The following is a 14,665-nucleotide window of genomic DNA, read 5'->3' as shown; positions in this document are numbered from 1 at the left end:
CCATTTGTTCAGTATTTTTTATTGAACCGCATTGCCAAAAAGATGGGGCAGAAAGACACATCACACATAGAGTAAAACGCACATTATTGATGACAAGTTTAAAGCCACAGGATAAAGGTTAGTGTGATGACTCAAGAGAGTGGTCCTTCAGCAGTTTTTACAATAAAGCTAGTGATGAGAACACCAATATATGAACATGAAGCAAATTCCATAATTGGGAAGCTAAGAGCGAATGCGAAACTAAGTGCTGGGAAGAGAAGATGAAATAATGCAGCAGAACAAAGTGATGGACTCACTTAAACGCACAGCAAATAAAAGGAAACTTAATATGAAAAGGCAAAGTTAACTGGCGAAGGATAGGTGAATGATATAAAAGTACAATCAAATCCAGGAATTTTTAAATAACCTTAAGAGGAATAGTAGTACATTTAAGGAGAGCAACATACAAAATGCAGAGAAAGAACTGAAAAATGAAGCTGCAAATTCAGACAATAAAAATGAAGCAGTGATCTGATCTTACAAATGTTATACAAATTAAAGTGACACGCTTTTAAACCGATGAAATTAGATTGGATATCTCTGATAAAAAAACAAAGAGTTCAATCAGCATATCTGATTGACTAATGGAGACTTGCCTCACAGACAGGGCAGAACAATTATCCTCTGAATAAAGAGCATCACAAACATCAATTCCCAGATTTTAAGGTCACACATTAGGCAGGTCACAGTAATATAATGCTTCTTTGGGAGCAGATGACCGATCCAAAGAAGGGAAAAGAGTACGTTGTGGGAAGAGCAAAAATGGCCAGATGGTGAAATGCCAAGTATATAATGGAAAAAGACAGAAGAAATAGAAGAGATGAAGAACCTCACACCCATAAAAGACATAACAGTAAACAGCAGAATAGTGCATGAAGGAAAATGTAAGGAATCATGACAAGAAAGGTATCAAGGTGAGGCATTGAAGGCCTTTCCAGGAAATGTGCGGCTTGAAAGAGAAGACTAAAATAAGCCCCACGTAAAACCTGATATACGCAAGGAGGAAATTGCAAAACAATCCAGTATGTCAACTGAAATAACAGCAGAAGAAAGTTTGTTGTGCCATGCCTGGTGAAGAGAAAGTAAAGAAATGGCAAAGAAAACATGGAGTAAAGCAGTTCCCCTACATTGGTGGGATCGAAATCAAACTACATGGGGGAGAAAATATGTTTGTGAAGAAAACCAATAAGCTGGGAATTAGCAATATATATATATAATGATAATCTTTATTGCTCGATTGATAAAAACCATTGCAATATGAAACTTGGTAAAACATAGTAAGATATCAATTTAAAATGACCAACTGCAAAAGTCAAAAGGTTATGGTCTTAAAGATGCTTGAAATCAATGAGGACTAGTATTTTAAGGTCATTGGAAGCCCTGCCTAATCGGGTACATTACAGTCATTAATAAAGCTGCCTATTCGGACTCGGGATCATGGACAGGTTATAAACAGAAATCAAGAGAAAATGGTAAAACATATGAACTAACATTTGCTAGTTGACAACCAATGCACTCTACTTTTACAAACTCATTACGGGTCTTAATAAGACAACCAGTTCTGAACCAGAACGGAAATTTTAGTGAGCAGTATATTCGTAAATCATGGACGAGGTTTTAAACTAAGTTCTTAAGGTAGTGATAAAACATCTAAACTGGTACTTGCAAAGTGTCATCTGGAGCGATATACGTATCAACAGTTATCCCAAGTCAGCCATAGTCAGTTTCTTGTGAAGCAGTTGTGGAAATGTTACCCCCCTGCAGCACAATGGAATTGACTCGCCCTTGAGCCAAGCTATTACCGCTGATCTACAAGAGTGGATGGTATGGGTTAGAAAATCATGTTTTAGCAGCTTCCTTCTTTCCAGGCCTAGAGCTGGACAGGTACAAAAGGTGTGCAACAATGATTCCTGATTATAGCCACATAGGCAGCAGTTTTGGTCAGAATACTGATCTTTCCAGGATGCGCGAGCGTCTCTGGTATTGAAGAATCCCATACAATAAAGCAAGAATTGATGTTTTCTATGAATGGAAAAGTGTTCAGCTAAATAACCTTGTGGTGACATGGTCAAATAAGACCCCAAGACTGCCCAGGCATGCCTTCTTTTGGCCAAGGAGGCCTTGTCTGTGGTGAGCGAAAGTGAGCGGACAGAGATGTTAACTAGTCTATTGAATTCGGACTTCCACATGCCATGTTTCCATGCTTCTTCCATTCCCAGGCTGATAATGACTTGGTTTAGGTAGCCTCCCCAAGTTCTTTTTCTATTACCTATTTGTTGCGCCTCCACTTCTTGCCAGCAATAGTGGAGTATGGAGGTGTTCTCTGCAAGGCGTAGCCTCCATGATGCTATAAGAAAGGCGCCCTGTCACCGAAAAATCTGTTTTTTTAAGCACATCTCCAATCTGACCTGGGCCAGGGGAGGCGTTTTTCAGAATGTTAAAAATGGCCTTGTATGCTTTAACTTGGCTTGCGTTTAATAAGGGAATCTCTCGGGCCTTCCAATACTTCGGTCCCATAAGAAATGGATAGAAGCAACTAGGCTGACGTGACTTTTAGGAGATGAGACCAATTTGGACAATCCAGCTTCCTCTTAAGCAACTTACAACTATATGTTAGTGAGTGGGCCTTTGCCTGGATCGATAGCAGGTGGCATTTCCATTTCAGACGTGGTTCGAGATGGACTCCTAAATATTTATAAGACTGCACCACCTCCACTTTTTTAACTCCCAGGAGCCAGTTAAATGATTTATGATTCGCCCTAAGAAGCCTCATCAGTTTTGTTTTGGTCGGGTTTATTTCCAGGCCTTGTTGGTCCATAAACGTTTTAAGCACTGATAAACTGTGTTGCAGTCCTCGTGGGGTGTGATTCAGTAATAAGATGTCATCAGCGTATTGTAGGCACCCAACTTTCTCTGGACCTAAAGCCGGGGGAAGGCTTTTTACCTGTGCTGACGCACCGGCAAGGTCTGCCAGATATAAGTTAAAGAGAATTGGAGCCAGAACACAGCCTTGCTTTAGGCCAGACTTTGTCGGTATTTTTTTTGTTAATCTGGTGCCATCTCCGATTTTGACCTGGACCCAGGTGTCGGTGTAAATGTCTATGATGGCCCTTAGCTGGCCTACGGCATGCCCCATTTGGCCAGCTTAGACTAGAGTCTTTCCCTGGGGACGCGGTCGAAAGCAGACTTGAGATCAATAAAACATGCATGGAGGCTCAATTTTCTGTGGCTGGCCTTTTCTGCAATAAGGGAGAGAGCGATTAGATTTGTTAACGTTCCCATGCCTGCCCTGAAGCCTGTTTGAAATCTCAGGAGTAGCTTGTTTTCATCTGCCCAGGTATGAAGATGTTGTAATGGGCAGGAGCCATATAGCTTAGCTTTCACATTGATGAGGGCTATTAGCCTGTGGTTCGAAGGCAGGACTGGATTTCCACTTTTAAAGATGGTGATTATGATGCTGCCTTTCCACGAATTAACAATAAGTTCTAGGATTTTGGCTAGAAATAGGGTAAGTGAAATAGGGAGATCAGAAGAGTGAGGGCATGGTGATTTTACAAAGGGAGGGCAATAGCAAGTAAGTTTAAAAGGCACATGGAAACATTAGACGTAGTTGGAGCATTCAAAGAATTGTACGAACTGCCTGAATTAACCATGCTGGATACTACAAGGCAAGCTGAGGTAGCTATAGATTTTACCCTTGAGAGGAATAATCAAGATTCTAAGAGACTGAAAGAAAGTAGTCAAAAGGTGGAGAAGGAGGGTGAGAAGAAGAGGAACATTGAGATTATACAATCAATGGAGCAGATGAAAACGAAGCCCAAATCAATGTGAGGCAAAAAATAGCAACATAAGAACAGCTGGCGTCATAACTCATCAATTTACAGAAGATTAGAGTAATCAAAGAATAAAAGATTTACTAGAAATAGGAATTTGAAAATAGGCTTCCTTAAAAGACTTAAGCTTGAAAAGGAACTGGTCAAAGAGAATATAAAAAAAAAGTGATAGAGAAGACCACATGTCTGCGTACTTGAGTAATAACCATTTAGAATTGCAGTTAAATATATAATTGTGGTATCTTATTTCCAAACTAATCTTGACCAAGTTTAGTAGGTGGTTTAAAGGGTTTAAGAAGAACAAAATGATCAAGAGTTGAGGAAAGCATATCTGATTGACTTATGGAGACTTGCCTCACAGACAGGGCAGAACAATTATCCTCTCAATAAAGAGCATCACAAACATCAATTCCCAGATTTTAAGGTGAAACATTAGGCAGGTCACAGTAATATAATGCTTCTTTGGGAGCAGATCACCGAGCCAAAGAAGGGAAAAGAGTACGTTGTGGGAAGAGCAAAAATGGCCAGATGGTGAAATGCCAAGTATATAATGGAAAAAGACAGAAGAAATAGAAAAAATGAAAAGCTGAGAAATATCTATAATGTGCACAGAAGAAGTATGATAGATGGGGTTCTAACACTCTCCAAGACCCTTTTCGAGTCAGTCTGGCTGGCCTTCTTACCTTTGTGCGCAGCTGGGCACTGTACTTGAGGAAGGCATAGTTTGTCCAGAGCTCCATAGCCATGCCTCGGTCACCCATGGTAAAAGGGGCTATTTCCATAGTATGATCAAATAAAACTGCTCTTAGAAATGCCAGTCCTTAGAGAAACGAGGGAATACCAGTAGGACCCATTCAGAGATCGGGTTTTGAAGGGGGTAAACAGTCACCCTGTGGCCCTATACACATCTGCCAACTATCCTACCAGAAGATAGTCTCCAAATTCTAAAACCAAAGGTGACCTTTCAGATTTTTTTTAGCACATTTTTTCCAAATTACCTCAGCCCCCTTTTGTCACTCATTGGTCTCTAAACTGAACTCACCCTCAATGCTCAATGTCCATTTCTTCCCCCTAACATGCCCTTCTTCCCGTTTTGGTTTTATTGCAGGGCTTGTAAATGGCTTAGGGTGGAGTAAGACTCAAATAAGCAAAAACCAAATCACTTTCTCTTCGTCTTCACTACTGGTACACTTATCTCCTCTAGTTATTTCCTCTTCTTGCTTATGCAAACCATTCTGAGGATGGTGTACAGACTATACTATGAACAGACACAGGAGTTTTCAGCTGGCAGACACATTTTAATGGTAAAGTACCATCCCTATAGTTGCAGGGCTGATATATTTTAATGCAACAATACCATATTTTCCTCACTGATATGCTATACTTTTAATACAACAATACCAGAGCTTCACTACAAGGCTGCTATACTTTTAGTGGAACAGTACCAGCACTTATTGGTTACCTTTAGTGGTACAGTACCAGCTCTTCAATGCTGGACTGTTATACCGTTAATGTAATGCTGGTCTGCTATACTTTTAACAGGGCGGGGCAAACACTTCTTCACTGAGCTGCTGTGCTTGCATTGTGTTCATGTTGGCACTTCACAGTGGGACTATTATACTTTGCTTATGGTCTCTCTCTGCTGAATCAGTATAATACAATGCAACTATGTCCAGCCATGTAGAGTTGCCACTACCCAACGATTAAAAGCATACAAATGACAACAAATGGGTTCCTGATGCACAATTTCTATATTCTATATGTCGACCTTCTAGAATGATATAAATATATCTTACAGTGTGGTGTGGTTGCACCCTGATTGGCAAGCCTGTTCCAGTCCTACATAATACATTGTGGTAAGTTTAGTGATTGCAGTCCATGTGTACACGGTATTGTTGTTGTTTACCGAAGAGTTCAAGCTCAGTCAGGGCTCCTCACAATCCCAGGCCTCTCAAATGCATCCTGGTAAATGTAGTCAAAAAGTGAAAAATAGTCAGTTTGCTCACAGAGTTCACAGAATTTGCTTGAATTTTCAAGCGCAGCCTGTGCTGTACATACCGTGACACACACGTGTTTAGCACCTTTAGTACTCCTCAGAAGGGATGAGTCTCTGTGGGGGGACATAACCTGCTGCTTTAGGGCCTGATTTATGAAACGTTTGCGCCACCTTTGCAACATTTTATGATGCAAACTTACAAAATACAATTATTGTAAATTGCGCCGCTTTTACGCCAAAAAATGACACTAAGGCAGCGCAAACTTTTCATAAATCAGGCCCTTAGTTTCCTAAGTGAAGTACCCATCAGCGCCCAGTTGCAGACCTCTGGCTCAGATGCTCCAATCAGCTCCTCTACTGAGCAGGAGCTTCTATCAAATTTTAGTAGGTGGGTGTTGCTTATCTCCCCTGGGGCTCCTATACTGCTATTGTGTTATTTTAGTAGTAATACTTTCCATTAGGTCTGTCATACGTCCCAGAAGTCTACTATTCTTTTAAAAGGTCAGATCCAACACTTCTCAGTTGGGTGGTCATAATAGGACAGCGCTTTCACTTCCAGGAACGTTTGCTATACTCTGAGTAGGGCTGTAGAAACGCTTCTCAGCAGGGCTGCTACAGTTGAGCCCTATCACAAGGTTGGAAAATATATACCAATACTTTCAAAAACTTGTGCTTATGCAGAGCTCGGATATCTGACACATGCAGACCTTTTCCCTTGGGGTGATTACTGCACATGGTGAAAAATATACCCAGGCAATGCTCCTCAAATAAAATACGTCAGACCTGCTGGGAAACACTTCCAGTGTCAGGCCCCGTTTGGGGGGCCAAAAGGGCAACCAGCGGCTGCAGGGTCTCAATATTGCTGGTTGAGGTTGTTTGCTTATGACGTCCTGTACTCTGTTCTACTAAAGGTTTGCAAACTGGACCAAGCACAGGTCCTTCAGCATTTGACTCTTAATAATAGTGATAGAAAGCAGCCGCCGGTTTCTCACGGTGGTACTTGTGGGGGTGCTTGAGTACAGAATTCAACAAACACACAGCAGCACAGTGACTGGTTGTCCGTCTAAGTGCTTTACTTTCCTGATTACTTGTGGCTTGGTTGCTCAGTCTGCGGTGGATTTGGTGCAATCGAGCAGCTGCCCGTCTTCATCTCCAGGCACCCTCTCTCACTCTTCTGAGATAGCGTTGCAAACTGGTAGTTCTGATTGTGCCTCTTCTGTGGCTCTGTGCGCCTGCTCGGCAGAGGCATCTTTAGTGAGGTTGCTGCTTCACATGTCTGTCTTGCAGACAGGGACGGAGATGTCCACAGAAACCTTGATGATACACAGAACTGATGGACAGGTACTGCACTTTTCTTTTTCTGGGCAGTCACTCCTCCTACATGGTTGGCAAGCTCTTTCGCTCTCTCAGCTGGCAGGCTTGCTTCTTGGCTCTTTAGGTTAGGTAAACAGCTCTTCTAGCAAGGAGTATATTCAGGTGATGTCACCTCAACTCCGAGAAGCCCGTGGTCAGTCAGGCACCAGCTGTGGTTGCACAGCAGTCCCCTAAATACTCCGGGGAGCACTCCCTTCCTTGGTCATAGAGAACGTGGACCTGGAACAACAAATGGGTCTGTGGGTCCCACTTTTATATAGTCAAATCAAACAGAAGATTCAATGTCTGCACTTTCAAAACTGGTTTAGAATAGTTCTCCTTTCAAGTCTGTCTATGTAGACCGGTGGTTCTCACAGCCTGGAAGATCCACAACAGAAACTCAAAGAGGTCTGAGCTTTCTGCATCGGGGTATCAGGAATATCAGCAGTACATTTGCACCACCTGGGAGTACAACCTCACCTCCATTGTGTGCAAAAGCCCAAGCCAAGAGTATTCACAATAGGTCCTACAGTTCTCTGTTACTCATATACAATCTGCATATACCACGCGGACAACACACACCGACCCGTACAACATAAACTAGGGATGTGACTGCTAGCAGCTCGGTAAGTGCCTTCCAGTGGAGCTTAACATGCATGGGTCAGTAGACCTCCACTCTAATGACAGATAAAAAGGTCTGGCCACAACTATAATGTCACAAAACACAGAATGCTCCCACCTCCGCTCTGTGTGCTAAATACATGGCAGAGACAGTACTCCAGTGCCTGTCAATGTGGGTGCACTTGGAACACCCCTCCATGTCACAGGACGAATCCATGGCCTAACTCACTGCCTAGGCCCCTGTGGATATGCTCAGAATAGTTCATTCACACAAAATCAAAAACCAGTATACCGGATCTATGCTGCGGGGCACTTAGGGAAGGGGAATACAACGTTTACACCATACAGGGGACATACCCATCCCATTCTCTGGTTAGGTATTAAGACATGCTCAGTAAAATATTGTAGGAATTGAAATCCACGTTATGCCCCATTTTAGATTTGAAACTTAGAACGGGAGGTATTTACTTGACGCAGATAAACACCTCACATTGCGATGTGGGTATTTACTGGATCCAGTAAATACCTCAGCTCTCCGGGTTGGGGAAGGGGGTCACAAGTAATCAGGGACTTAGCACTGAATAGCAACAGAACGGATGATGGATTGTATGAAGTTACTAGAAATGTACAAACAAGATCTTCTCTGCAAGGCTGCCATAATTTTAATGATGACTGTACTGTCCTCTCAAATCAGCTACACTTCTAGTGGGACAACACTGACACGTCACAAGGTCTTCCATACTTAAAATCGAATGGAACTGGTATACTCAGCTAGTCTGTCAAACTGTGAAAGTGACAGTAATATAACTTCTCTTCAGATGTGCCAATCATTCAAAGGCACGGTGCCAGCCATTATCAGTAGGTAGGTCTGCCATACTTTTAATTGATCTGTACTCAAATACTCAACGAGTCTGCCTTTATGGCACAGTCCAAGCTCTTCTCAGCAGGTCTGAAATACTTTTAATGGGGCAGTGCCTGCACGTCACAGTAGGTCAGTCAAACTTTTAATGGAACTGTTCTGGGACTCTCAGCAGGGCTGCCATACATTTGCTGAATGGCACAGTGCCAGCTCTTCTCAGCAGGTCTGCCTTACTTTTAATGGAACCGCATTTGGGATATTTCCATGGATGTCAATTCACCAGAATGCCAGGGTAACGAGTGACATCACACGCCCCTGACATTTTGGTGAATTGACATTGGCCCTGGTGTGACACTCAGTGCTTAATTTGTAAATAAAAATGTGCCGGTGCCCAAAGGCCTCCTCTTAAACACGCGGCGGCTGCTGCAATTAAATGTGCGAACACGGAATACTGAGGCAGCGTAATCCTGAAGCCATCTCGGGCCTCTTCAATGCATATAAAGCTACTTCCTACCCCTTCAACTCACTCAAGCAGCTTTCTACTTTCTCCCTTTGTGACGATTTTTCGTTTTTCTCTCCCTCTATCTTTCCCATGTGTGTATTTTGCTCGCAGCAAATGCTGGAGGCAAAAGAATAAGCCCCGGCCCTCAAAAATAAGTGCCGGTGCTGCGCACCCGGAAACAACAAGCACTAATTAAGCACTGGTCACACTATTCTTCATGTTCACTCACACAAACACTTACACACACACAAATTCACACTCACATACACTCTTTCTCACATAAACAAACTCACCCGCAAGCACGGCCACAATATACATTTAAAAGCATTTTTTATGTACCTCAGCTACCATGGAAGGGCATATTCCAGCTAATTGCTACATTTTTATTACACTAACAGTGAAAATATATTATTATTCACTATTAGTGTAATAAAGAAATTGACAGAAAACAAAGAGTAGAGCCCCAACTAATGTCCATGAAGACGGGTTGCCTCTGTGCTTCTGCCACTGAATTTGCCACCTCTGAGGTCAGGGGTCGCAAAGGGGTGGCAGCTGCGACCCCTAAATGACATCCACGGATACCTCGCAGATTTGCCAGGTACTGAGTACAAGCGCCTCTCTTTTCCCCTTTCAAACAAAGCCTCTAACGAGCGTGTGAATATTTTGCTCGCACTGAAAAGTTATCAACAAAACTAAACAAAGGAAAGAATGGGCAAATCATCACTTCCTCAAAAAAACAACACGGCTTGATTTACAACGAAAATAAAATTCTTACAAAGTCCTTTCCTTCTCACTTGGTAACTGCAGTCAAGCCCAAATTCAAGAAGGAACTCCGAGTGATGTGAATAACATTCGCATAGGGGGGTTTTCGGGAGGAGAAAACACATTTAAAGTTAAACATCTGGGATTTTGCACAGCGTTTACGAACTCCTAGGCCCATTTCGAGGTGCGCCCAATTTTTACAGACAATGGACCTGATGCACCAGTGGTGGGAGGCTTTGTCAGGGTCACACAATTAACTTAAATTGAGGAAGCTGAGATTACAGTGCAGTTTATTTTATTCCTCTTTAGACAGTATTGCCACATCTGACCCGCTGTTATAGCACTGAAAACTGACGTGAGGCGTTTTTCCTATTAAATCTGCCATATCAATGTATGACGGTCTTAATTTATAAAGCATTTGGGAAGCCACAAAAAACAAACGAATTCTAAAAGTGAGCTCTGTAAATGTTGTCTCAGTAGGCCGTGTCTCGCTTCTCATCAAGGGGTGTGAAATTCTCATAACCGACGGACTGTCCGCAAAAAAATACAACATGCCACCAGATTGATTCAATACAGCATTATAAGACTCCGCTTCGGGCATACTTGTATGATATCCAAACAAAATGACAGAAAATGGTCTCCATGTAAGTGAGGGTCAAATACAATACTTAGTCTCCAGCCACTAAAAGCCTCTTTTGTAATTCTGCACTCTTGATTTTATAATGTAATTCTCCCACAACTCTTTGCGACAAGATAAGGCAGTGTTGCCCAGCACGGGCCCACTGTTCTCAGTTAGCTGCCAATTTGGAGTTGTCAAGAATACACCTTTCCTCAAAGGGTCCCGCTTGCGTCTGCATTGCAGCTTCATAATCTGGAACATTTCTCGTCCTTGGACAGTTGGGTTTTACCTAAAAGGACTGGGAGAATGTAAATTATAGCAGTATCATTTGCATAATTTTGAGAATTTTGCTTTACGTTTCTTTTTTTTAAATGCCCGAAATTGCAGCATTACACCGATTCGTATATTTACGTTCCATTCACAGTGAAAATGTACAGCGAACGCACAATTCAGTGTAAAAATGTACTGCGAACGCGCAAGAACAGAAGGCAAGCAGCTGTTCTTAACAGCACTTTGGTGTAAATGTGTCCTCATGCCAAAAATGGATGCGAGGGCGCATTTCGCGCTAAAATATAGCGCAAAATTAAAGATTTGCATTCTGCATAATTGCATTGAATTTAGCGTCATTTTGCATAATTACATGAAAGAATACTATGTGAATTTCACACACTTCTGTAACCTATCGAGGGTAGTTAGAATCTCCCCTTTTTCTCTGATATTCCATCAGGGTCCTAGCCTTAGCTCCTACGTGTCATCCACATTCCTATGTGCTCCCTGCACCCTTAGGTAACCACATTTGTTATCCTGACTTCAGTGCTTGCAATGGAAAAACTAAAGTGCACGTACTCTGTGCCAGAGTACCTGCTTGTTTCCGAGAAGTGCCGGTACTCTCCAATTAAAAGTATTACATTTTTCCTGAGATGTGCCGGTACTCTCCCTATCAAAATAAAAAAGTGCCGGTACTCAGTACCGGCCCATTTAAAGCACTGCCTGACTTGTAATTCTTTGGTAGGCGGAGAGACTTCAGAGGTCATAACTTTAGATTGTGCATTAGAACATTCCCACATCAAATAAACACACTGTAGGACTAAACATTAAGTACTGGGTAGTAGAAGAAAATACACAACAAAATCCGTCGGATCAGTGGGAGTACTACATGCTCTCGTCGGCAAAATAAAGATGGCAACATTATTCAATCAGAGCCTATGAAAATGTGCAGTAAAACACACGCATTGTGCACTTTGAACTGGATGTAAAAGGGTTTCTTATGTAGAACACACCAGCACGCGTATACAGTCTATACAAGCGACAACAGATGGACAGTGGAATGGACAGTGGAAACAATGCGCCTTAGCCAGGAGGAGGTTTTAAGAAAGGATTCTGCAGTTAATTTGAAAGAGTTGTGTACAGGACAGATTGAAGAACCAGGATCATTCTGGCCATATTGTATGAGCAACGAGGTGCCCAAGTTTGAAGCTAGGTGAAGCATTACCTGCAGATGCTCCAAGCGCTCCTTCAGTGACTCCACCATTTTCTCAATTTGGAGCGTATCATGCTCTGCTTCCTTGGGGGTCTCTCCCATTGTGTTTTGGGTCTGGCTGACCTTGCGGGATTGGTGAGGTTGTTGCTGTTGCTCGTGGTGCTCGCGATGGCCAAAGTGATGGTAGTCATAGTCCCGGCCATGTCCACGGCTCTCTTCATACCCACTATGTTCTCGCTCGTGCCCACCATGCTCCCTTTCATGCCCATGCTCCCACTCTGGTGAATACTCTCGCTCGTGCCCATGAACCCTTTCATGGCCTCCATGTTCTCTCTCATGTCCGTGGTCCCACTCGTGGCCACCGTGCTCTCTTTCATGGCTGCCATGCTCCCGGCTATGTCCACGGCTCTCTTCGGATCCGTGGCCACGCTCATGTCCTCCACTCTCCCTCTCGTGTCCCCCATGGCTCTCTTCTTGCCCATTCTCACTAGTGTAGCTGTGCGTTTCCTCGTGGCCCTTGATGCGGGCATGACCCTCACAGCGGGCCAGCTTGGCGGTCAACTCTCGGATCGTCTCCCTCTGGTCGAGGATGGTCTCCTTCTGTTGCACCACAGTCTCCCGCAAGTGCAGAATGGTCTCCTTTGGTTCTTCGCGTGACCCCATCAAGTGGCCACTGCTGCCTCCACTATGCCGTGAGGCCCCTGGTTGACAAATGGAGTCCATGTCTAACGGCATAGGGCTGCAGATAAATTTTGGGAGTGTGTACTCTCCCCAGCCGCCAGGCACCAAGAACAAACATAGCTGCGTCACCAGGCGGAGAGCCGCCATGTTTGAGGCCATGAGGGCAGCCTTTAGGGCCTGTTTTGTTTAAGGCTGCAGTAGAGCTCCCTGTCTCCGTCTCTCCCTCGCCTGAGTCTTTTGCCCTTCCTCGAAGTAATGCGACTTTCAGGGGGATTTCAAAAGAAGATTTGCGGAGTTTGTTTCTTATTTATTTATTTTTGACGCCGCTCTCTTTAATTGGTAAATCCCCTCCCGATGCAGGTCATCCTTGTCTCAAGGCCGCATTAGGATCTAGGCTAATGACTTTAACGATCAGGGAGAGCCTGGGGGTGGGTGGATGGCTGGGGTGTGGAACCCTCTCCAGCCGCGCAGTGTCCTACATTAAAGGCGTCCAAGGCAGATTTAAGAAGATACATGAGCTAAGGAGAAACTCAGAGTGGCTTAAACGGATGATGCCCTGGTAGAAGTATTCCTGTCCTCGAGACACTTCCGGTCTGCCTATTTGCTCGTGTGCACGTCTGTTGAGGGTTTATGAAGTTCTTACTGTGAATACTAAAACGGGACCAGGCAGACTTCTCAATCCCAGGGCCTATTCTCACACTCTACCAGTGTTTTGTTTACAAAAGATATATTTTTTAATTTAAATTATAACAAAACACAGCGAGATTGAAATATTTCTACAGCACAGCAAAAAACAGTTACTTCTCCACATCAGACCGCTGCAAAAAATACCTTCTATCGTCAATCGTGGGGGTCACAACTTGACTTAGACGAGGCGTCCTTCATTCCTCCCAGAAAGTATGAATTCCTGATGTCCCCGCCCCATCTCTTGTTCTTACTGCCTCTTGGCCTTCAGGATTGTCCCTGCCCAATTGTGCAAGGTGTGCCCTCAGGTGACCCCAAATATGTCACTGGACCCGGAGGTAATAGGATGAAGGAAAGTGCGTACCTCAGATTGGTTGTTGTAAGTAATTAGGTCCCCTATCCTCTCTTTAATATTCGGTCAGTCGTTCTGCAGTAATGCACGGCGACTCTATAGTTCACACTGGCTATTTATTTTGACGTAGCCGAAGCAAGCACTCCCTGGGCTCGGTTTTAGTCTACAATCAACCATTTCAGGTAAAGTGCGGAATATCTTGTGCCAGTACTGAAGTGTGGGAGGGGCAGGTCCAAGCCATGTGAAAAAAAACCTGCCTGCTCTGCAGTGATGTGATGTGGTGGGATCTATTTTAAACTGTTTTGCAGGTGTGTAGTATGCCCACTACAGAAATTTAAAATTTAAGAGTTTGCGCCTATGATTGACTGATAGTAACTTAGTTTGTGTGCAGCACTATTTCCATTTTGCATCTGTCATCTTAGCTCACAAGTCCCTTTCTTGGGCGGGCTTATGTTGTGCCTTCCACCTGGAGCGCCAAGAACATTGTGTAACGCTTCGATGCCCATCTGGTAGCATTTGGAGATTAAATTTTCCGAGTCAATGAGACCACCTCTGGCTCTGCTGGGAACCCCAGCAGGTTCTCTACGCAGTTTAAAATATGTGAAAACAGAAAGCAATAACTGGTGAAACGAATTTTTCATTACATTTTTTTTCACATTATCAGCAGCAACAAGGCACACACAAATGTATTCTCTGCACATTTTCCATAGGTTCATGTTAGTTGTTACTTTGCGTTCACAACATGACAGTTATTTTTGTCGGAAAGCTGAAGCAACATTAAAAACACCTAATGCTTATTTTTCTCCTTTCTCATGCAGAAAGTAATGTTTTGTTCTTTGAGATTGTGGTGGAATTTTTTAATTCAATTGAGGCCTTATAGCAGT

The 14,665-nt window shown here is 43.3% G+C and overlaps 1 protein-coding gene across 1 annotated transcript in view; it reads right to left on the bottom strand.

Moving 5' to 3' along the window:
- LOC138246264 (neuronal pentraxin-1-like) overlaps positions 1–13,089 on the bottom strand; it is a 98,191-nt gene extending 85,102 nt beyond the window's left edge. Inside the window, exon 1 of the mRNA XM_069200691.1 lies at positions 12,077–13,089. Within this exon, the coding sequence (XP_069056792.1) occupies positions 12,077–12,904 (828 nt within the window). The 5' untranslated portion in view covers positions 12,905–13,089. The remainder of the gene's footprint in view (positions 1–12,076) is intronic.
- Between the last annotated feature and the right edge of the window lie 1,576 nt (positions 13,090–14,665).

The sequence above is a fragment of the Pleurodeles waltl genome, chromosome 7 (assembly GCF_031143425.1).
Source record: "Pleurodeles waltl isolate 20211129_DDA chromosome 7, aPleWal1.hap1.20221129, whole genome shotgun sequence".
Lineage (NCBI taxonomy): Eukaryota > Metazoa > Chordata > Amphibia > Caudata > Salamandridae > Pleurodeles > Pleurodeles waltl.
Note: the sequence above shows the minus strand (reverse complement) of the source record. Positions and strands in the feature narration are given on the sequence as shown.